A 24,635-nucleotide genomic window follows, 5' to 3' on the forward strand; every position below is an offset into this window, starting at 1 on the left:
GTGCCCCTCAATTTCTCTCTCTCTCTCTTTTTTTTTATAACAACATAATTGAGCTGCAATTCACATACCATACAACTCACCCATTTAAAGTATACAACCCAGTGGTTTTTGATATAGTCTCAGAGCTGTATAACTTTCGCCACCATCCATTTTAGAATAGTTGCATCACTGGGGCGCCTGGGTGGCTCAGTTGGTTAATCTGCTCTTGATTTCAGCTCAGATCATGATCTCCCGATTCGTTGAGTTTGAGCTCCACATTGGCTCCACGCTGACCATGCAAAGCCTGCCTGGGATTCTCTCTCTCTCTTTCTCAAGTATAAATAAATAAATTTTAAGAAAATAGTTTCAGGGCACCTGTGTGGCTCAGTCGGTTAAGCGTCCGACTTCGGCTCATGTCATGATCTCGCGGTTTGTGAGTTCAAGCCCTGCGTGGGGCTCTGTGTTGACGGCTCAGAGCCTGGAGCCTGCTTCGAATTCTGTGTCTCCGTCTCTCTCTGCCCCTCTCCCCTCACGCTGTGTCTCTGTCTCTCAAAAATGAATAAATGTTAAAAATAGAATAGTTTTATCACTTGAAAAAGAAACCCTGTACCGATGAGCAGTCACTTAACATTCCTCCCACCCCCCACCCCAGCCCTTTTCCTGGCAACCATTAATCCACTTTCTGTCTTTATGGACTTGCCCAGTCTAGACATTTCACATAAGTGGAGAGTCATACGAGCGGCCTTTTTGTGACTGGCTTCTTTCATTTAACATAGCGTTTCCAAGATCCAGCGTGTTGTAGCCTGTATCAGGACTTTACTGCTTTTTGTTGCTGAATAATACTCCATCGTGTGGATAGAGTACGTTTTATTTATCCTGCCACCAGTTGATGGATGTTGGGTTGTTTCATCGTTTGGGGTATTGTGAGTACCAGGAATCTTGGTGAACACATTTTTGTGGGTTTTCACTTCTCCCGGGTATACACCTAGGAGTGGAATCGCATCCACATTTTATATTCTTGTTACGTCAACACTGGAGGTGGTTTCTAGAACTTCGAGATCCTCACCAACGCTTACTCTCTCCGTCTTGTTTTTTGACTAAGCCGTCCGGGTGGGTGTATGGTGGCGTCTCCTGGTTTTTTTGTTTGTTTGTTTTTTAATGTTTATTTATTTTTAAGAGAGACAGAGCATGATCAGGGGAGGGGCAGACAGAGAGGGAGACACAGAATCCGAAGCAGGTTCCAGGCTCTGAGCTGTCAGCACAGAGCCCGACGCGGGGCTCGAACCGCAAGATCATAACCTGAGCCGAAGTCGGATGCTTAACCGACTGAGCCACCCAGGCTCCCCAAAGGGTTTTAATTTGCGTTTCCCTGGGAGCTAATGACGTTCAGCATCTTTTTGTGTTCCTCATGACGATTTGTCAGCACAAATGATAACATTTTAAACGTGTTTAACTTATAAGTAAAAAGCGGTGATAGGAATGCGTCCCAAATTTAATTTTACCGACCAGATAACATTTAAACCAAGTTTGAAGATAACTGTGGGCCGCTTGAGGGCGAGAGCTGTGCCATAGCCCTCTCTCGTGCCCAGGGCCAGAAATGTTAGCTCAAGCCCACCTCTGCACAGGAAGGGGTGGAAGGCACCCCGCCTCCATCCAGCTGCAAGGGTGCCTCAGCCAGCCTCCCCACCCCCCACCACATCTGACGCCACCCTGACCCCTTTGTGGCCGTGGACTGCCCTAGCCACTTGAGCCTGAAAGGTTGGTTGCTGCCCACCCAGAAAAAGCTGTAGGGCTGGCTGCCCGCGTCATGACTGGCTACCATTAGTGACCTGCCTGACAGTGGGCAGGAGGGGGCAGGGGAGCCCGCATGGCTCCCAGCCACAAATACAGCCCTGTCATGACCTTGCCGGGAAGTGGGAGGAACCAGGCAAGCCTGGGCAAACACCCAGAGTGTTTGGGACCCGTGGTTTGTGCCAGTTCCCGCACAGCTGAGCCTCAGTGCTCTTTTGTGTTTTGTCCACAGCTCGGTCCGGGGGGTGGGGGTTGGGGGGCAGGTGGGCAGGCCTGTGTGCCACCTGGGGGGCCCCAGCCTGCCACCCCCACTCCAGCTGTAATTTGATCCCCTCCCTCTTCCCTCCTCCCTCCTCCCTCCTCCAGATCTGTAAATAGAACAACCCAGGAGCCAGGGCCCAGCCAGGATTAGTCACTCACTCTCTTACCTTTGGGCCACATGGACAGGCAGCAGGGGCTGCGCTGGACCCCTGGGGCCTCTAGGCCTGCTGCCACCTGACCTCCCTTGGCCGGCCTTCACGCCTGCAGCAGACTTTGTGCTGGGCACCGGGAGGGCAGAGTGCCGAGAGGCGACCACGGCCCACGAAGCACCTCAGAGAACAGTCCATACACATGCCCAGGTGCACACACGCACACGCGAGCACACGCATCGGCCAGAAAAGCTGACTCCGAGGGGCACCTGGGTGGCTCAGTCGGTTAAGGGTTTGACTTCGCCTCAGGTCACGACCTCAGGGGTTCGGGCGTTCAAGTCCTGCGTCGGGGGTCTGTGCTGTCAGCAGCTCTCCCCTTCTCTCTGCCCCTCCCTCTCTCTCAAAAATAAACAAACACTGTAAAGAAGAAGAGAACAGAAAAGCTGGCTCCCAGCCCTCGCACGTATTAACTCATCCTCACAGCATCCCTTGGAGAAAAGTACAGTTAGCACCCCCATTTAAAGGAGGGGGACTGAGGCCCAAAGGCACCCTGCTAGGAAATGATGCAGGGTCCTGATGTGACCCCAGCACCATCAGAACTGTAGAGGAAGGAGCTGTCCCGGGATGAGAGGCTGCACAAGGCGGGGTGACAACCCCGCATTTTCCTGTCCCAGGGACTGAATCTCGGCGGCAAGAAGCACTCAGGGGTGCCGTTTTTGGTTTCTATTCGGCCTATGACTGAAAGCAGGCCCCTTAGGACATGAAGTCTGAGGCCTTTAATAGGCGGGGATGTAGGCTGCGGGGCTGGGTGCGGCAGCTCGGTTAGAGAAGCCAACCTGCGAGGCTCCGTGACGCTCCGATGTCCCACGGCCAGTTCCGGGCACATCCGGGACCACCCCGAGTCCCCCTGCCCGGGCTTCCCTCCTGCTGCTGCTGGCCTCCCGGAAAGGAAGCAAATTCCAAGTCAGGTTCTGGGCCGTGAGCCTCGAGCGCCAGCCCCAAATACGCCCTCCCCACCTGAGGATGCTAAATCTGGGGTTCAGTGTGGACAGGATTCAAAGACTGGGTGTCGCCGATTCTCCCCCGTTTGGGTTGGTTCCGTGGGCCGCGAGGCCAGAGAAACCATGTGGGGCTCCCTGGGGGCGAGCAGATGCCCTCCCTGGCTTCCATCTGGAAGTGGTGTCTGTTCCCGGGCTCCATCCGCTGGTCCTCTGTGTCCAGGCAGGCGTGGACACATCTCATGTGTCCCCCACCGCACACATGCACGCGCACACGATTGTAAACAGTCTGAGAGCGGGGACCGCTCAGTCTGATGAGTTTCATCGTTTCTTCTCTGAAGGGTGTTCAGCACCTGTTAGTTACTCCAGCGATGGGAGGGAGGTGGGGGAGAGAGCAAAGGGGACTCTTCTGTCCAGGAAGGACCTACCCTCCAAATTGCTAGCAGATGATCTGGAGTCTTCAGGATGGTTACCCACCCCCTCCCCATAAGGGCCAACCCCCGCCCAGGGCTGGTGTCCCTAGGTAGCTGGTGCAGTGACTGGGGAAGGTCCCCGTGTATCTGACTGACACAGGGAACATGGGTGTCCCCGTGGAGCGGCTTACATTCACCTCCCCCATGCTGGCCCTGGAGCCTGAGGCCTCCGGCCTGTCCCGATTCTCCCCCCTTGCCCAGGGCTGCAGAGGTGTTGGCAGGGTCTTCTCAATCCTTCCTTTGCCTCGCCCCTGCTGCTGGTGCAGTGCCGGCACCGACTACTGACCGACACCCACCGAGTGCCAGCTGTTCTAAGTGCCTTATGTATATTGACTTACTTATTCCCACAACCTCCCCTTAAGGCAGGTGCTGTGATTCTCTCCCTCGTGCAGCTGGGGAGACCGAGGCACTCACAGGCCCAAGGCCACGGGTAGCGAGTGACAGAATTAGAACCAGGCAGAGTTGGGTGCCGAAGGTGGCCTTCAGCAGACATGCAACTCCGGGCCTGCGCTCCGGGGAGCATCAGGAGCCCCACTTTCATCTACAAAGGGTAGCACATCGCTGTTTGGAAAGATATCCTTGTTCCTAGAACCAGGCAGAAAACTCTCTCCGATTTTGCGGGGAGGGACCGCGCCCATCAGAGTGTGCAAATGAGTCCCACGTGAGCTGAAGGAGGGGCGGGGTCCTGGCTGCAACCCACGTCCCCTTCGACCCCACCCCCTCTTCTCAGCCACAGGGTCCCAGTTCTGCCGCTCACTGGGGTAGCTCTGGGCAGGCCCTCTGTCTGGGCAGTAAGACTCTTGGGGAATCTTAGCTCCAAACAGAGGCCGACAGACCTGTGCTTCCTTCTGCTTTCCCCGTTACCCTCTGTGCCGCCTGGAGCACGTTCCTCGACCTCTCTGAGCCTCAGTTCCCTCCTCTTCCAGTTGGGAATTCTAACCGCACCTACTTCCTGGGGTTCTGTGAGGCCTAGGTGACTGTCACTGTGGAAAGCCTTAGAGAAGTGTCCTGCACGTGGTAGGTACCCCGTAAATAGGAGTTGCTGCCGCCACCTTATCAAATGTCCTGGTCACAGTTTTCAAAGCCTTTTAAGATTGCATTATTTGCCATCTCAGAGCAGAGAGGGTGACCTGCATTTACAAAGGTCGAAGCTGGGGCCCAGAGAGGCACAAGGGCTTGTCCGAGGACACACAGCTAGTCCACGGTAGAGCCGAGGCACAGCCCCCTGGTCCCCCTGCCTCCCCCTTGCATGAGACCTTGAACCCAACATACACACACACACGTGCCTCACCCAGGACACTGCTGTGGAAAATGGGAAGACGGGGTTAAAAGCCATCCCCACTGCTCCACTGGTTTGGCAGTGGCTCTTAGCCCTTGGCCCGAGGATTCGCACGGAACCACAGGCCGGCGAAGCCTCCGAACTTCTGCTTAGAATCATGCTCTTACATACACAAAATAACATAGGGTTACAAAGGAGACCAATTATAGTGAAACCCAGCTCCCAAAATATGTGTTTAAATGTGCAAAAGTACTATGCATGCTTCTTTATGAGTACACTAAATAACAACCTCTGGTGGCAGGTCTGATATTATAATGCTATTTTTTTCTCCCACCCCTATTGAGGTATGATGGACAAAACTGTATATATTCAAGGTGTACAATGTGATGTTTTGCTATCCATAGATGCTGACGTGATTACCACAGTCAAGGTCATTAACATAGCCACCACTTTATATAATTACCATTTTTTTGTGTGCATTGGGAACACTGGAGGGCCCCCTCAGCAAATTTCAAGTATATAATACCGCATATATACGGTATATACGTATATACAGTTATATGACTAGGGTATGTGACCATATACGGTATATACACATATACGGTTATACGACTATACGTTAGTCACCATGTTAGACATTAGATCCCTCAAATTTGTTCATTTTCTAACTGAGAATGAATGCCGTTTGACCCACAATTCCCCACTTCCCCACCTCCCAGCCTCTGGTGACCATTCTACTTTCTGCTGCTAAGTTTGGCTTTTTTGGATTCTACATATAAATGAGATCTTGCAGCATTTGTCCTTCTGTGTTGACTTACTTCAGGTAGCGTTAATGCCCTCCAGCCTCATCCATGTTGACACAAATGTCAGGGTTTCCTTCTTTGTTCAGGTTGAATAATATTCCATTGTGTATCTATACCATATTTCCTTTATCCATTCATCATCAGTGGACTCTTAGGTTGTTTCCGTATCTTGTCTACTGTTAATAGTGATGCCATAAACACGGGGTGCAGATATCTCTTTGAGATAGTGATTCTGTTTCCTTTGGTTAAATACCCAGAAGATGGATTGCTGGATCATATGGTGTTTCTATTTCTAATATTTTGAGGAGCCTCTATGCTGTTTTCTATAATAGCTGCACCAATTTACGTTCCCACCAACAGTGCACAAGGGTTCCCTTCTCTGCACATCCTCATAAACATTGATTATCTTTTGACTTTTTGATATGAGTCATTATAACAGGTTTGAGGAGATGTGTCATTGTGGTTTAGATTTACATTCCCTGATGATTAGTGATGTTGAACATCTTTTCCTATAGCCAGCCATCTGTATGCCATCTTTAGAAAAATGTCCATTCAGGTTCTTTGCCCATTTTTTAATTGAATTATTTGTCGGAGGAGGTTGTCTTGTTTTGTTTACTATTTTTTTTAAATGATTATTTTTGAGAAAGAGAGAGAGAGTGCAAGCAGAGGAGGGGCGAGAGGGGGAGACACAGAATCCCAACAGGCTTCAGGCTCTAAGCAGTCAGCACAGAGCCCAATGGGGGGCTCGAACCGTGAGGTCATGACCTGAGCCGAAGTCAGATGCTTAACCAACTGGGGCACCCAGGAGCCCCTGTTTTGTTTACTACTGAGTCGTATAAGTTCTTACATATTTTGGAAATTACTCCTATGTTGGATAGATGGTTTAGAAATATTTTATCCTATTCCATAGGTTGCCTTTTCATTTTGTTTCCTTTGCTGTGCAAAGGCTTTTTAGTTTGATGTCATCCCACTTATTTGTCTTTTGTTGCCTGTGCCTTTGGTATTAAGTCAAAAACCAAAACAAAATAAAATCATTGCCAAGACATATGTCAAGGAGCCTTTTCCCATGTTTCCTTCTAGAAGTTATACAGTTCAGGTTTTACATCCTTTTTGAGTAAGTCCTTAATCCATTTTAGGTCGGTTTCTGTGTATGGTGTGAGGTAAGGGTCTAGTTTCATTCTTTTGCATGCGTATATCCAGTTTTCCTAGCACCATTTATTGAAGAGACTGTCCTTTCCCCATTGAGTATTCTTGGCACCTCGGTTGAAGATTAGTTGACCTTATATGCATGGGTTTATTTCTGGACTCTATTTCATTCCATTGATCTATGTGTCTTTTTATGCCAGTATTACACTGTTTTGATTGCTATAGCTTTGTAATGTAATTTGAAGTCAGGAAGTGTGATGCCTCCAGCTTTGTCCTTCTTGCTCAAGATTGCTTTAGCTATTGGGGTCTTCTGCAGTTCCATACACATCTTAGGATTGTTTTTCCTATATCTGTGAAAAATGCCATTGGAATTTTGATAGTGATTGCTTTAAGTCTATGGATCACTTTGGGTACTATGGACATTTTAACAACATTAATTCTTTCAATCCATGAACATAGGCTATCTTTCTGTTTATTTGTGTCTTGAATTTCTTTCGTCCTTGTTTCATAGTTTTCTATATACAGATCTTTCACCTTTTGATCAAATTTATTCCTAAGTATTTTACTCTTTTCGATGGTATTGTAAATGGAATTGTTTCCCTAATTTCTTTTTCAGCTAGCTCATTGTTAGCACTTAGAAACATAACTTGGGCGCCTGGTGGCTCAGTCGGTTAAGTGCCTGACTCAATTTCAGCCCAGGTCATGATCTCACCATTGGTGAGATTGAGCCGCGCTTCCAGCTTTGTGCTGACAGCATGGAGTCTGCTTGGGATTCTCTCTCCCTCTCTCTCTGGCCCTCCCCACTTGTCTCCCTCTCTAAATAAATAAATAAACTAATAAAAGAAACACAACTGATTTTTGTAAGTTGATTTTGTATCCAGCAGCTTTACAGAATTAGTTTCTTAGTTTTAACAGGATTTTTTTATGGCGTCTTTAGAGTTTTCTATATGTAGGATCATGTGATCTGCAAACAGAGACAAATTTTACTTCTTCCTTTCCAGTATGGATGCCTTTTCTGTCTTTTTCTTGCCTAACTTCTCTGGGTAAGATATCTCGTACTATGTTAAATAGGAGTGGCAAGAGGGGCATCCTTCCTGTTCCTGATCTTAGAGGAAAAGCCTTCAGCTTCTCACTATTGAGTATGATGTTGGGTATGGGGTTGTCATATATAATTTTTATTATGTGGAGGTATACTCCTTCAATACCAATATTTTTGAGAGTTTTTAGCATAAAAGGATGTTTACTTTTGTCAAATGCTTTTTTTCGCATCTATTGATATGACCACATGATTTTTATCCTTCGTTCTGTTAATGGGTATCACATTTTATTTATTGGTTTGTGCATGTTGAACCATCTTTGCATCCCAGGAATGAATCTCATTCGATGGTGCTATAGGATCATCTTTTTTTTTTTTTTAATGTTTATTTATTTTTGAGACAGAGAGAGACAGAGCATGAACGGGGGAGGGTCAGAGAGAGAGAGGGAGACACAGAATCGGAAACAGGCTCCAGGCTCTGAGCCGTCAGCACAGAGCCCGACGCGGGGCTCGAACTCACAGATCGTGAGATCATGACCTGAGCCGAAGTCAGACGCTTAACCGATGGAGCCACCCAGGCGTCCCAAGTATAGGATCATCTTAATGTGCTGTTAAATTTAGTTGGGTAGTAGTCTGTCGAGGATTTTTTCGTCTGTGTTCATCAAGGATATCAGCCTGTAATTTTCTTTTCTTATAGTGTGCTTACCTGGCTTTGGTACCAGGGTAACACAAGCCTCATAAAATGAACCTAGAATAGTTGGAGAAGGGTAAGCATTAAATCTTGAAATGCTTGGTGGAATTCATCAGGGAAGCCAGCCAGTCCTGGGCTTTTCTTTATTGGGTGATTTTTTTTTTGTTTGTTTAGTTTTGTTTTTTCACTGATTCAGTCACCTTACTCATTATTGGCTTGTTCAGACTTTCTATTTCTTCATGATTCAGTCTTGGTGAGTTGTAAGTTTTTAGGAATGTATTCATTTCCTTTGGGTTGTCCGATTTGTTGTCATATAATTGTTCATAATATGGTCTCTTATGATCTTTGGTATTTCTGTGGTATCGGTTGCAATGTACCTTTCATTTTTTTATTTGGAGTCTTCTTTTTTCTTTTTCTTTATTTTTATTTTTATTTTTTGAGAGAGAGACAGAGCGCAAGTGGGAGAGGGGCAGAGAGAGAGGGAGACACAGGATCCGAAGCAGGCTCCAGGCTCTGAGCCGTCAGCACAGAGCCCGACACGGGGCTCGAACTCGGGAACCTCAAGATCACCCGTGACCTGAGCCGAAGTCGGACACTCACCTGACTGAGCCACCCAGGCGCCCCTCTTATTTTTTCTTAGTGTAGCTAAAATTTGGTCAATTTTGTTTGTCTTTTGAAAAAAAAAAACAGGTCTTCGTTTTGTTGATCTTTTCTATTCTTTTTCTAGCCTCTATTTTATCTGTTTCTACTCGGAATTTTATTATTTACTTCTCCCTGCTAGAACTTTGGACTTTCTTACTCTTTTTCCAGTTCCTTGAGGTGTAAAGGTAGGTTGTTTGAGAACTTTCTTTTTTCATAAGGTGGCATCAAGCTACAAACATCCCTCTAAGAGCTGCTTCCGCTGCATCCCGTAAGTTGGGTGTGCTGAGCTTCCATTTTAATCTGTTTCAAGATTTTTTTGGATTTCCCTTTTGATTTCTTCTGATCGGTTGTTCAGGAGTGCATTGCTTCGTTTCCACTTATTTGTGAATCTTCCAGTTTTCCAGTTACATGCCATTGTGGACAGAAAAGAAACAGGGGCGCCCGGGTGGCTCCGTCGGTTGAGTGTCCGCCTTCGGCTCAGGTCACAATCTCACGGTTCACGGGTTCGAGCCCCGCGTCCAGCTCTGTGCTGACAGCTCGGAGCCTGGAGCCTGCTTGGGATTCCGTGTCTCTTTCTCTCTCTCTCTGCCCCTCCCCGCTCTCACTCTCTCTCTCTCTCTCAAAAATAAGTAAACATTAAAAACATACAGAAAAGATGCTTTATATGATTTAAATCTTCTTAAATTTGTAGGACTTGTTTTATGACTTAACATATGATCCATCCTGGAGGATATTCTGTGGATACGTGAAGAAAACTGGTATTCTGTTGCTGTTGGATGGGACGCTCTGTGTGGTCTGTTGGGTTTATTTGGTCTGAAGTATAGTTCAAGTCCAGTTTCTGTACTGATTTTCTGCCTGCATCCATTGTTGAAAGCGGGATAGCGCAGTCCCATATCGTTATTGTATTGCCGTCTATTTCTCCCTTCACATCTGTTAATATTTGCTTTATATGTTTAGGAGCTCATAGGTACTATGATTTTAAGTTAGTGAAAAGCTTAAATAGTATTTGAAGAACTCTTTCACAATTAAACTTGGGATATGACACCGGCCAGTACTGGTGACAACCTCACAGGTCCTGCTAATACTGTTTTGCTACGAACATTCATACTTGAGGGAAATTGCAAATTTCAGTTAGAAGTCGGTGACAGGGGAAGCTAGGTGGCCCAGTCAGGTAAGCATCCGACTCTTAATTTTGGCTCGGGTCACGATCTCACGGTTCTTGGGATCGAGCCCCGCCTTGGGCTCCACGCCGACACCACGGAGCCCCCTTGGAATTCTCTCTCCTGTCTCTCTCTCTGCCCCTCCCCTGCTCGCACACTCACGCTTTCTCTCACAATAAATAAACGTTAAAAAAAAAAAAAAAGTTGGTGACAATGACAGCAGAATGTTCCCTTACCCAAGTTTACTAGAAGCTTCTGGCCCAAGTCCGGGTTTTCCCCCATGTTCTCTCATATGTCAGGCTCAGTAAAGGAGATCTCAGGGCCCCACTCACTGTCATGTCTCAGTCCAGTTCTACCCCCTGAGAGCAGGATTTCAGTGTTCACTCATTCATTCAGCAAACATTGAGCACCATCTCTGTACTAGGCCGTGTGACCAATGGGGAGACCCAAAGTCAAATAAGATGAGGTCCCCCTGCCTTCAAGCTGCTCATCCTCTACTCAAGGAAGAGCACGGAGGCGCCTTCCCAGAATGCAAAATGTAAACAGGCACAAGAACACGTTGCCCTTCCTGGTAATCGGAGAACACCCAGCGGTGGTGAGATGGGGGTCCCTTCTGGGCGGTAATCGTCACATCCTCCTTTGAAAAGAAGGATGGCACTGTGTGGCACCCCTCGTGGAAATTCTATACGCTTCTCTCGCAGCATGCTTGCAGATTTGTCCCAAGGAAACAGTTCAGGACGAAGGCCAAAGGGTGGAGGGCAGAGGTCCTCCCCTTTCTTCCTGAGTTTGGGCCCTCCCTGGGAAGGCGCTAGGTCTCACCCAGCTTGTCCCCCTGTGCTGGCACATGTTAACACTCCTGAAGGGCTGTTGGGGATTCTTTGACCACCATGTGGTTACAGTGGACAAGAAAGAGGAAGGTGCTACGAAAGACGGTCATCGGAGCTCTCCGCTGATCAAGTTCTGTTTTTCTTTCCAGCCACCAAGATGTCAGGAGAGATGGACAAGCCGCTGATCAGCCGCCACCTGCTGGACAGTGATGGGAGCCTTGCTGAGGTCCCCAGTGAGGCCCCCAAGGTGGGGATCCTGGGCAGTGGAGACTTCGCCCGCTCCCTGGCCGCACGCCTGGTGAGCTCCGGCTTCAGCGTGGTGGTGGGAAGCCGCAACCCCAAACGCACGGCCGGGCTGTTCCCCTCGGCCGCACAAGTGACTTTCCAGGCGGATGCAGTGGAGTCCCCTGATGTCATCTTTGTGGCCATGTTCCGGGAGCACTACTCCTCACTGTGCGGTCTCAGTGACCAGCTGGCTGGCAAGATCCTCGTGGATGTGAGCAACCCCACAGAGCAGGAGCACCTTCGGCACCACGAGTCCAATGCTGAGTACCTGGCTTCCCTCTTCCCTACCTGCACGGTGGTCAAGGCCTTCAACGTCATCTCTGCCTGGACCCTGCAGTCCGGCCCGAGGGATGGGAACAGGCAGGTAGGTGCCAGGGGAATACCTACCATCATCACAATAAATATAAGTGGCCAACATTTGTTGAGGGCCCTCGGTATGCCAGGCTCTTTACGCGCATTATCTCAGCGCGCCTCCCGTCGCTGCAAAGTTCCATTTTACAGACGGGAAACTGAGGCTCATGAATGTCAATGAACTTGCTTACACCAAGTCCCACAGCTGGAGAGCTGGGTGTGAACCGAGTTCATATGGATCTGAAATCCATGTTCGGTCTTCTGTGACAACTTGATTTCCCAGTGGGCCAAGAGGAAGAGGTTGATGGCTTTCTTTTGACTACTTGGAGTCGAGGAGAGGAGAGACTTTGCTCTGAGAGTGGACTTAGGAAAGTAACACATTTATGTGCCAGGTTCTGAGGAAGCAGGCAAGTCCCAAACTTCAGCCCTTTGATTCCAAGAGCTTCCAAGAACTGAGTCGGTTTCTCAGAATTGTCAATAGTAGGTTTTGTCTAGAGGTGGAAAATGGCTCCAGGAAATGGCCAAAGCTGCATACAGTTCTTGGCAGGAGGGGCTTTTGTGAAGATGAGGTGGTTTTAAACGCCAAGAGGCCACCTCCATTTTCCTGGAGGAAGGATGTCTGGCTCTAGTGTGAGAACCTCTACCGATTTATCCAGCTCAGATGCCTCCTCTGCCCAGCTCTGTGCCAGCCTGTGGGAGAGCCCACAGGTGTCTCTCCACCCCCGACTGGAGCACCCTACCTACAGCCTGCGTCATGGGACTCCCACGTGTGGATAGGCAAGGGACAGCGGGTGGGGGCTGGGTGGCAGGGCCTGCAGGGAACAGAACTGGCAGCTGGCTAGGGTAGACTTCAAGGTCAGCTTTGGCTCGGTCCTGCTTCATGTTGTCAGGTTCAGGGAGCGGGGAGGACGTTCCAGGCTGAGGGGACAACCTGCAAAGGTACAGAGGTGAGAAATGATGTTCCTGGACCTTAGTTTCCTCACCTGAAAAATGGGGACGTGCTAACCTACAGGCTTGAGGGCTGCCTGTGTAAAGCCTGGCCCATAGTAGGGGCCAAGGCAGTGTTGGTGGACCAGACCGACCATAGTAGTGTCAGCAAGGCCACGGTGTTCAGAGATCTGAGGACGCTAATGTGCCCACGGGGAGCTCATGGTGGGAAGCCGTGGGCGACGAGACTGGGGCTGGCTCGTGGGCTGGCTGAAGGCCACAGGGGGCCGAGGGACACCATCGAAGGGGACACTGTGGACCGAGGGATGCAGCTGCAACCACAGCTGCACGCTCTGGGCCACATGCAAAGCCCAAGTACTGGGCGACCCCTAGAGCAGGCCACCATTCTCAAAGCACCCGTTCCAGGGACCCCTGGAGGGCTGCCTAGGGGGGTACAGTGCTTGCGGTTGCTGGTGGCAATGAACCGGACGAAATGCTCACTGTCAGATGAGCCCTGGGTCCTCTCTTTACGTAGGGGGCGTGCTGGAGCGGGGGAGCTGGGAGGCTATAGGGGGCCGAGGAAAGACCCTGGCCCGGGAGTCAGAGACACCTTCTGTGGTTCCCTGGCCTGGGTTCCCTCAGCCGCTTAGTGAGGAGTTTGGCCGAGACGCTCTCGGAGGCCCCGGGGCCCGTGACCCGATCTGATCCCCCGCCCCCCACCCCCGCCTCCCCACAGGTGCCCATGTGCAGCGACCAGCCGGAAGCCAAGCGTGCTGTCTCGGAGGTGGTACGGGCCATGGGCTTCATGCCTGTGGACATGGGGTCCCTGGCCTCGGCCCGGGAGGTGGAGGCCATGCCCCTGCGCCTCCTCCCGGGCTGGAAGGTGCCTGCCCTCCTGGCCCTGGGCCTCTTCACCTTCTTCTACGTCTACAACTTCATCCGCGACGTCCTGCAGCCCTACGTGCGGGACGGCAAGAGCAAGTTCTACAAGCTCCCCGTGTCCGTGGTCAACACGACGCTGCCGTGCGTGGCCTACGTGCTGCTGTCGCTGGTGTACCTGCCTGGCGTGCTGGCGGCCGCCCTGCAGCTGCGCCGGGGCACCAAGTACCGCCGCTTCCCCGACTGGCTGGACCACTGGCTGCAGCACCGCAAGCAGCTGGGCCTCCTCAGCTTCCTCTGCGCCGCCCTGCACGCTCTCTACAGCTTCTGCCTGCCCCTGGGCCGCGTTAACCGCTACGAGGTGGTCAACCTCGCCATCAAACAGGTACGGCGCCCGCCAGCCGCCCTCGGCAGCTTCTGGCCCCGCCGCGCGATGCCAAGGGTCGGGGAGAGTCCCAAAGCCCGCGGCCACAGCGCCAGGCGGGGGAGGCTGAGGAGAAAAGCCAGGCAGGGAGTAGAGTAGAGCACAGCTTTAAAGGTGGGCAGGGGAGGCCTTGCTGAGAGGGGGGTGACAGGCGAGCAGAGGCGAAACGAGGGGGGAGTGGCCAGTGGCGGCCAGCCCAGGGGTAGCGAGAACAGAGGCCCTCCCGTGGGCAAGCTTCCTGGCGCATTTGGGGAACCTGGGGGAGCCCAGCGCAGGCGGGGTGGGCCAGGCCTGAGATGTTGAAGCCAGACCAGGGAGGCCCCGACGGCCAAGGAAGGGCTTTGGCCTTAGACTCTGGGTGAAACCGGGAGCCGATGAGGGGTTCTGGGTAGGGGAGGTGATCTGCCTGACGTTTTACCTGTCTCACTCACGGCCTGTTGTCCATGCGGCACGGAGAACCACTCTTATAGAGGGGGTCAAAGGCAGGTGCCGAGAGACCCGTCGGGAGGCTGCATGGGAACCCAGACGGGAGTCCGTAGGGGCTTGGAGTGGGGTGGGAGCAGCCGGGGGCACGAAAGTACTGAACGCATATTTTGAAGCCAGAGTACAAAGAGTTTGGAAGCCTGTCGGTTTCAGGGTATGTGGGGTGGTCAGGGATGACTCCGGGGTTTTAGCCGGAGCATCTGGACTGATGCAGTTGCCGGTCAGCGGAGGTGAGGAAGGCTGCAGGAGCAAGGTGTTTTGGGGGGTGGGAGGGGCGTGCTCAATTTCATTCATTTAGGAAACCCACGGGGTGCTTTTTTGCCAGAAGGATTCCCCCGGGGAATGGAGGGGCCCTCAGGCCAAGCCGGGTAGCAACACAGGCAGGGTCAGCTGACACCCGTACCCACAGAAAAGGGCCCCCTGCTGCTCCCTCCTGGTTTACAAGCTCACAGGGCCTGGTTCTGAGTTCCAAGCTCAGGTCTGTAAAGCAACACCGCCTTTCTTTATTTTCCCCCATCTGCTCGATTCGACCTCCAGTCCCCCGCCCCCAGTCAGGGACATGGGTTCCTTCCCACCGTAGGCCACTCGTCACTCAACGGAGTTTGGCCCGAGTGCCGGGAAGATACTTTTCATCCACCTTTCCTTCAGCCCAGGTGGCCCCTGAAGTTTCTGTTGCTGCTTGGGACGCAGGGATCTTACCAGGGCCGGGCCCTTCCCTGCCATGCGGCCACCTCCCCAGAGCAGGAGCTGGAGGCAAGGCTGGGCCGCTTCCAGAGAACCACAGATCCCAGCTTTTATTCCTCTGGGGGCCCCTGCTTCCCTGCTGGCAGCTTCTCAGATGCCATGGTTCTTCCCCACCCACAGACACCTGGCATCATTGTGCCTGTGGGCTTAGGCTTTCCTAAGGGAAAGGAAGAACCCCAGATTTCAGGCAGAGAAGCAATACACCCACTAGAAATGAGAAAAAGGGAAAAAACAATAGTCACAAACCTTTAAGAAGAGCGTGCTATGTTCCAGGTACCATTCTATGCGCTTTATGTACCGTGAATTCATTTAACCCTTATTCCTGTAAGGCAGGGGCTATATACTACCCTTATTTTATGGATGAGTAAAGTGAGGCACAGAGAGGTTATGTAGCTTGAGAGAGTCACACAGCCTGGGATTCAGATCCGGCCATTCTGCGGACCCATGCTCATACCCTTCCTGCTTCCTGTGGGGAAAATAAATCCGAATTCACAGTTGAGCAAATGATTTCAGAACTCAGGTCATTCATTCATTCCCTGAGCCCCGGCTCTACCAGGCCCTGGGGCCCCAGAAGGGAGTAAGACAGTCTGGTCCCTTGCCATAGCTGACATAGGGTGGCGTGGAGGCCTGAAGGCCAGAGTCCTAAACTCTTGGCCCCCAGCATCACTCATTAGCACAAAGACTTTGACCTTCAGCAAGTCACAGTCCCTCTTTTGTCCTCAAGGCCCTGAAGTCGTGAGGCCCCTCCCAGTGCTAATGTTTTTGATGCTCTTTGATGAGGTTTTCTTCTAAAAACGAGCCAGCCTGCTCGGCAGGACGCTCTGCACGGCTCCTCGGGGACTGGCACCGTGTTTGCTGCCCGCAAAGGGTTTGCTGCCCGCAAAGGGTGGCAGGTGCTTCAAGCAGTGGGTGGAGAAGAAGGTGATGCCTCCTCCCTCCTAAAGCCCCGGGTAAACCCCTGCGCCCGCTGTACCCCCGTCCACCCTCTGATTGCCACTCTCTAAATTCTCTGCCCCGCCAAGGCTCCGCTTGATATTACGTTAACCCAGTTTTGCCACCGTGCAAATACCAGAGCGCAGAGGGGCGCGTGCGAGGTAATTTTCCCGAGGTCCACAGCCCTGTAGGGCTGCAGGTCCCCGTCGGAGGTTGCCAGGCAACCATCACTCCCATAGGACACGATCACTTGGAGATGGTGAAGGCCTGTCATGCAAAGGGGCCTTACATTGTCCTACAGAGTTCTGGAGGGCAGAGCCAGGGCTGGCAGAGTATGTCGGGGGGGGGGGGGGGGGTTAGATGGAGGTGAGGGGTTGACACAGAGCAGCCCGGAAGTGGTGGGTCTCCTGAACCTGGGGTTGTTGGAGTAGAGGCTGGATAGTCTGTGGGTCAGCCACGCCCTCGGGCTCTGAGATGGATGGCTGAGGGCTGAGGCTGTTCTGCCTCTTGCCTGTTCTTGCCAGGCTCTTGCCTGATCTGTGGCCTTTCCAGCCTGTCCTCAGAGGCCATCCTCTGGGGGCCTCCAGGCAGGCAGGCGGTCACCACCTCGGCTGCCCTACTGGGCCTCTGGAGAAAGGGAGCACATTAGCTGGGACACGGGAGACTCTGCAGGGGTCCCTTCCATCCCCGGAGTCTGCAGATTTGGAAGCAGAGCTACATCCCAGCTGTAGAGAAAGCCCCCGAGACCGTGTTTGTGGACAGTAGTATCACCTAATAATTAATATTTGCGTAGCGCTTTCTGATTTGCTTGTGTGGTTCCCTAGAAGTGCGTTTCAAGATCAAAATCGAAGATCAAAATCGAGATCAGAGGAAATGTTTAACCCACACAATTGTTTTCTTCTTCCCCTCGCCCCAAACCTAGTCCAGGCTGTTGGAGAGTCTAAAATTTGCGTCTTAGCCGTGTCCCTGCTGAAAAGCGCTCAATGGTCCTGCACTGTCCTCGGGATAATGATAGACTCCTCACAGCACAGCTGTGCTCTCTCCCCGCTGCTCCTGTGACACTGAGGGCCCATGTTGTCCTCCGAGTGGGCAGAGCTCATTCCTCCTGGCCCAGACTCCCCACCCTGGGACACCTTGACAGTCTGACGAACTTTTTTTCCTTTATTTATTTATTTTTTTAATGTTTATCTGTTTTTTGAGAGAGAGAGACAGAGCATGAGCCGGGGAGGGGCAGAGAGCGAGGGAGACACAGAATCTAAAGCAGGCTCCAGGCTCCAAGCTGTCAGCACAGAGCCCGACGCGGGGCTCGAACTCACAAACTGTGAGATCATGACCTGAGCCGAAGTCAGACAGACACTCAACCGACTGAGCCACCCAGGCGCTCCTTTTATTCTTCCTTTATTTTTTTTTTTGAATGTTTTTATTTATTTATTTTTTTTTTTCTTTTAAATTTTTTTTTCAATGTTTATTTATTTTTGGGACAGAGAGAGACAGAGCATGGACGGGGGAGGGGCAGAGAGAGAGGGAGACACAGAATCGGAAACAGGCTCCAGGCTCTGAGCCATCAGCCCAGAGCCCGACGCGGGGCTCGAACTCACGGACTGCGAGATCGTGACCTGGCTGAAGTCGGACGCTTAACCGACTGCGCCACCCAGGCGCCCCTGTTTTTATTTATTTTTGAGAGAGAGAGAGACAGAGCATGAGCAGGGGAGGGACAGAGAGAGAGGGAGACACAGAATCCGAGGCAGGCTCCAGGCTCTGAGCTGTCAGCACAGAGCCTGACGCGGGGCTCAAACTCACAGACCGAGAGATCATGACCTGAGCTGAAGTCGGACACACAACCGACTGAGCCACCCAAGCGCCCCCCTTTTATTCTTCCTTTAACACCTAACCTCTGTTAAGCTCCCCCTGCCTGCCTGTCTCACCCATACCCACCTTTGTAATCTGTTGTATTTCGTCCACACTTCTGGGGTTATTATCATGCACTCCTTTGTAATCACTCCTTTACAGGTCTGTCTTCTGCCCCCACTCAGTTCCACGACTGGGTCTTCCACCCCTTGAGGTCCACGGTTCCTAACACAGATTCCCGGTGCATGTCCGTGCCACTATGAAGCCAATACCAGGCATCTCTTAGGAGGAGGACACATTGAGCGGAGGTAGGGCAAGAAGTAGGGTAACTGCCTCGCTGCCATTAAGAGCAACGGCACAGCCATTTATTTTACTAATCACCTACTGTGCGTCAGTCACAGGCTACTCATTTCACAAACATCATCCTTCCCCCCCCCCCCCCCCCCCCCGCAATAAACAAAGTGAGAGAGAGCGGTGCGATTAGCCAGGAAGAGACTGTCGACGGTCTCGTGACTGCCCCCTAGTGGCAGCATCGGCAGGAACGCCAGCCTTGAGATGGAAGCCATTCTCCCACTGTCAAAGGCTGCCTTTCACACCCTGCCTCCTCCTTCTCCGAGTTTGGCTGGTGGTCAGCACCACCCTCTTCCCACCCACCGCCCACCCTTGGGACGTGGAGAGGGACTTCAGCCACAGCCTCGCTGGTCCTCCTGCCCCTGGGTCCTTCGGGATCTAGCCTTCAACGCACAGGGAAAGGAAACCCCACGTGTGAATGCCGCCATTCCATCCCTTGCTGGCAAGCACTACCCTGGTCATTCTCAAGGTGGCCAACTGGGTTAGTAGTAAACGTGGGAGAATTACCAGGGGAATGAGGAGCTGTCGAATCTATATTCCAGGCAGTCATGTGTGACACTGGTCACTGGGGAGCCCACCAGATACAGTGGCCCAGGAGGTTGGTTAAGAATCCCACAGGCTAGGGGGCGCCTGGGTGGCTCAGTTGGTTAAGCATCTGGCTTCGGCTCAGGTCGTGATCTCGCAGTTCGCAAGTTCGAGCCCCGCTTCAGGCTCTGTGCTGACAGCTCAGAGGCTGGAGCCGGCTTCGGATTCTGTGTCTCTGCCCCTCCCCTGCTCGTGCTCTATCTCTCACAGATAAATAAACATTAAAAAACTTAAAAAAAAAAAATCCCACAGGCTATAGAAGGCAGCCGGGATACAGGTCCTCACGCAGGTTCCTCGCCATCCATTGCTCCCCTGCCCACCTCACCCCTCCGCTTCGCAGAGTCACTGCAGAGTGGAAATATCAGAGGAAAAACACAAGACATTTTGCAAGCAAGTGTGGTATGTGTGTGTAATCATCCAGACTCTGACTTATGACATTAACTGCCTGATTTTACCGAAACGCAGAAAGGAATGACTAATGAGGTGTATCTGAAGAACAAACAACTTACAGGGAGATGACTTTACTCGGTGGCAGTTGTCAACACTGCGAAGGTGTGAGTAAGACTCGGAGCCCGTGACGCAGGGGGACCTCTCCGCCCTCTGCAGGGTAGTAGCGGTCAGACCCTTCCGGCAAATGCTGACACGTGCTCAGTACACAAGCACAGTCGTGGGATTTCAGACGTGGCCTCTTCTAGCCCTCAGCGGAGAAACAGAGGCCCAGAGCTGGGATTGGCCAGTCACATACAACTAGTGGTCAGGATGAGAACCTGGGTCCCCGGACTCCTGGTCCCTTAGTGGCTTAAAGACACCAGCGTGAGCCAACCGGCCCTAAAATAGAACAGAGGCGATCGTGTTTCTCAACTGCAGGAAAAGAATCCGGGGTGGGGGGGGGGGGGGAGGGCGGAGCAGGGGGGAGGATGGCATTTTCTAGGTTTCTTTAAACTTTGTCCTATCAGGTTTTCAGCCATTTTGCTCAGCTCACCAGATTTTTTTAATTTTATTTTTTTTAATGTTTATTCAGTTTTGAGAGACAGAGAGCGAGGAGGGGTGGGGCAGAGAGAGAGAGAGGGAGACACAGAATCCGACGCAGGCTCCGGGCTCCGAGCTGTCAGCACAGAGCCCGATGCGGGGCTCGAACCCACGAACCGTGAGATCATGACCTGAGCTGAAGTCGGACGCTCAATCCGCTGAGCCACCCAGGCGCCCCTCACCAGATTCATTTTTAATATTGTCTCTGGTAACTGGACTTGGGTTATTTTTTTCTTTCCTGCTGAAATAGTGTCTCAAAAACCTGTATGAGTCATTCTGTTTTGCACAGCAGAGACCTGCCGGCTGAGGCAGAGTCACATTTCCTGACAGAAAATACTGTTCCTCGGTCTGCAGCTGTAGCGCGAAGGCAGTGGCATTTCGTGGTGCTTCTCAGAGAACACCTTGACTTCCAGGAACTCTGCTACCTGGTCTAGATGGAAAATGATGGCTCTGCTGCAAGGACCTTAATGGAAGCTTCCTCGTGTGTGCTGTTCATGGCGTGGCAGGCACGCGGGCACTCCACGTGGGGAGTCGGTGGGGAGAAGTCTCTGGGCCCTGCAGGCCTCCCTGATGCGTGTGCCCTTTGAGCTCCGCGGGGGATCCCAGAGCTCCGTGAGGGCAGGTGCCCTTGCTCCCGGCAGCCCAGGGCACAGCACACAGCAGGCGCTTCATAAGTGCTCACTGCTCGGCGATGGATGTCCATCCCTGTTGCCTGGCACAATGGTTGAGCCAAAGCCGTATTCCTCGGGCGGAAATGGGGGACGGAGTGGAAGATGGCTGGTGGCTTTGAGTCAGGAAGCGCTGAGGGCTTTAGTGTCTCTGCGTGTCTTTGTGTGCGTGCCCTCAGCGGAAGCCAGTGGCCGGGGCAGCTTGGGGGAACAGGAAGGTGAAGGGTCGAGGGTAAGACAGTCTGGAAGGGGAGCCAGGCAGCGGAGGCGTGAACCCATCTGGCTGAAGGGATTCCAAGCTAGCAGAGCTCTTCCTTCCTTTGGGGGATCTGGGCCCCGGAAAACCACGTGATATGGTCATGTTTGAAGGGTCTGTATGTCTTACTGGCTTCTCGGACCCCTTGCCGTTAGCTCACGTGACTGTGCTGCTTCACGGGCCCCGGGAAGCTTTGTGAAAGCCGAGACCCAGACTGCCCGGGTCCTAATCCCAGCGCCGCCGTCCACTACCCTGTGTGTCACCTTGGCAAAGTTACGTGATCCTCGTGCCTCATTTTCCTTCATCTATAAAATGGGGATCACAGCGACCCCTACCTGTGGCGTTGTAAATTGGGGGAGCCGATGCCTAAGAAGCACTTCGAACAGGACCAGGCGCACGTTGAGTGTGGCGGGCACGTTAGCCAGCATGGCGTTTCTCAGTCCTAAAACCCCAGCTCGCCCACGCCCCAGGCCACTGACCTCTGCCACTGTGCTCACGGTTTTTCTTCCATCTCCATTAGGTCTTGGCCAACAAGAGCCACCTGTGGATTGAGGAGGAAGTCTGGAGGATGGAGATATACCTCTCCCTGGGAGTGCTGGCCCTCGGCACACTGTCCCTGCTGGCCGTCACCTCACTGCCATCCATTGCAAACTCGCTTAACTGGAGGGAGTTCAGCTTCGTTCAGGTAAGGTAGTTCTGCCTGCGCTAGTGAGCCCTAGCTCACTTCCTCAGCTTACGTTGGCCCCGACCCTCGTGTGCAAGCACCTTCCCTTCTGGGAACCGCCTCGGCTTTCACAATGTGTGCAACAGGACAGTTCAGTCAGACGCCAGGGCCTTCCGGGGCCTTGAGGGCTCAGCCAAGTCTCTTGATAAACGGGGTGCAGACGAAGCTCCGTCCTCATGACATCTGGGGAAGCCGGGTGTAGGCGCGTGACAAAATCAGACAACAGGGACGCCTGGGTGGCTCAGTCGGTTAAGGGTCTTGATTTCGGCTCAGCTCACGATCTCACAGTTGGTGAGATACAGCGCACAGCCTGCTTGGGAGTCTCTCCCCCTCTCTGTTTGCCCCTCCCCCGCCCCCCATCCCTCTCAAAAGTAAATAATTTTTTTTTTTTTTTTAAAAAGAAGAAAAATTGGGGCGCCTGGGTGGCGCAGTCAGTTAAGCGTCCGACTTCAGCCAGGTCACGATCTCGCGGTCCGGGAGTTCGAGCCCCGCGTCGGGCTCTGGGCTGATGGCTCAGAGCCTGGAGCCTGTTTCCGATTCTGTGTGTCCCTCTCTCTCTGCCCCTCCCCCGTTCATGCTCTGTCTCTCTCTGTCCCAAAAATAAATAAAACGTTGAAAAAAAAAAATTAAAAAAGAAGAAAAATTTAGACGACAGGACACTGAACCCCGGGCTAAAACATTCTCAGTTTCCACAATCCTTGAGCACCTCGCCCATCTAGCTGGGATCAGTGAGCCTAGCCGGCCACCCGGCAACATCATCTCAACCTGGCCCTCCTGTCCCCTTTAGGCCCTTGATTCACACAGGGCAAAGAGGAGGTGAACATGAGGTTCACCAGGGTATAGGGGGTAAAACACAGCATTTCCCAAAGGACCACCGTTCCTCTGAAAACTCCAGAGGAAAGGAGGTCTCTTGTCAAATAAATTTGAGAAAAGATTTGCCTTCCCCTAAGAGCCTCACAGTGCACTTTGACCCAGCAGAGATTCTGGTAACGTCTACAAGACACCCACCTTGACTTATTTCACCATTAGCCCCTTCCCTCCCCCGTTTTTTGTTTTTTCCTTTTTTTTTGTCTTGTTTTTTTGTTGTGATTTTTCAGATAACGGTAACTTACGCTGCAGCAAACACAGTTGAGGAGATGCCGCTGACGGCACAGGGTCTTTGCACCTGTATTAGTTCAGCAAATACTTATTGAGCGCCTATTGCATGCCAGGCGTCCTGTTAGGTCTGTGATGTGACAGGGAACAAGACAGGCACAGCCGCATTGCAATTGAAAGGACAACTGAGACGGGGACATTTTTTTTTTTATCTTTCTTTGGCATCTCCCACTGTTCTCTGCACAAAGTACGCGGTCAGCCCCCATGTGTTGGTGGATTAACTCATCCCCTCCGTGGATAGGTGCTGACTAATGCTGGGTTCTGCCATCGATACTGTATCAGGGCGGAGAACAGCTATCATATCCACCCCCATTATCAACAAAAAATCTGTCACACATCCTCTCTGTGTGGCGAGGACACGGTACAGGATCCGCAGAGGGATCATAAGAGCGGTGCTCTTACGTAATCCAAATTAATTGTTCCTGACTGGGGACGCTTACATACCCTAGAACAAAACAAAGTTGTGGTGGTTTTGTTTTGTTTTGTTTTTTAAGTGGATGTTTCTGAATCTCCCTGGCTCTGCTCATCTCCAGAGGTCCCCAGAGGAGTACTCGGGGCTAACGCAGGCCAGCATCGGAGGGGGGAGAAAGGAATTTTATTTATCTGCCGCTAATCCTCATGTGGCGCACACCCAAATCTCGGATTTTCCTGTTCCTGCCCGAAGTATCCTGGGGTGCGGGGTTCATCCACAATTAAAACAGATGGCGGGTTGCCCCCCTCACCAGCAAGTTGCTCCGTTAAGCAGCTGTAGATTACAGGCCCGGGCTCTGGCTGCCGGAGAAAGCCAGAGGATTTGATTTTGTTAGCAAAAGGTGCCTGGAACCTTGGCAGCCGCGCTCGACTTTACATATTTAAGAGTTGAAATCTAAATATGGAAGCCCCTCTGTCACTGCAACAGCAGGGGGGTTGCAAGGCCAGGAGATGGGTAGGTAACAATGGCAGGGTTTTACTTGTGGAAGTCAAATGCCCGCGTTCCGTCCAGAAAATCAAACACTCTGTCTCCCAAGAGTGCAAACCGTCAGCGCCCGGAGCCTGGGGTCCAGCTCTGCCTCCCCCTGTCCCAGCTCGAGCTGGGGGCCGATGACACGCGCCCTCCCCCAAGCCTCGCTTTACACTCTTAGAAGATGGAGTTAATGCCTACAGAGGTGTCGTGAGCCACCGTGGGGGTGATATGTGGAAGAAAACAAAAAGCATTTTGCTATTATGCTTGGGGCGTGTGGCCACACCTCCACTCTCCCTGACGAAGCTACCAACCACCCATTTCTGAGTTCACGAGATGCCGAGACACTCCAGCCCTGGGGGTCCGAATGGTCCAGGGCAGTGTTGGCAAACTGGGGTCGATTCTCACTGGTGGGTCACGAAATCAATTTGGTGGATCGCAACCAGCTTTTTAAAAACGAAATAGGATGTTACAGAATGTCAGAGTGCCTTGCATGTTCCCCAGATATTTTTTCCAATAGTCATGTTTGCATACGTGGTTGTGTACTGGGCAGTAATGAAAAATGTGATGGTTCCCGTAAGCCTCCATCACAAAGTTCGGAGTCCCAGAACTCCCTTGGAGAAATAGATACCCAGACCACCCCTGACCTATGGACTCAGAAGCCCGAGAAGTGTGTTTCTGTAAGCGCCTTGGGGGACTTAGGTGCACATGGTATGTGTAGTAACCTCTGGTGGGGGGTGGGGGGTGCGGGGTAGGTAGGGGGTGGTGGGGGACACACGTTGTAGAGCCAGCAGATCTGGGTTTCAGTCCCAAGACTG

General features: G+C 52.0%; 1 protein-coding gene across 3 annotated transcripts in view; it reads left to right on the forward strand.

Moving 5' to 3' along the window:
• The window catches only part of STEAP3 (STEAP3 metalloreductase), a 47,851-nt gene that overhangs the window by 14,611 nt on the left and 8,605 nt on the right, over window positions 1–24,635 (forward strand). For all 3 annotated transcript variants that reach the window (XM_047871871.1, XM_047871872.1, XM_047871870.1), the window contains exons 2-4: window positions 11,385–11,884; window positions 13,535–14,062; window positions 21,519–21,683. In XM_047871871.1, the coding sequence (XP_047727827.1) occupies window positions 11,393–11,884; window positions 13,535–14,062; window positions 21,519–21,683 (1,185 nt within the window). In that variant the 5' untranslated portion in view covers window positions 11,385–11,392. The remainder of the gene's footprint in view (window positions 1–11,384; window positions 11,885–13,534; window positions 14,063–21,518; window positions 21,684–24,635) is intronic.

The sequence above is a fragment of the Prionailurus viverrinus genome, chromosome C1, assembly GCF_022837055.1.
Source record: "Prionailurus viverrinus isolate Anna chromosome C1, UM_Priviv_1.0, whole genome shotgun sequence".
NCBI classification, from domain to species: domain Eukaryota; kingdom Metazoa; phylum Chordata; class Mammalia; order Carnivora; family Felidae; genus Prionailurus; species Prionailurus viverrinus.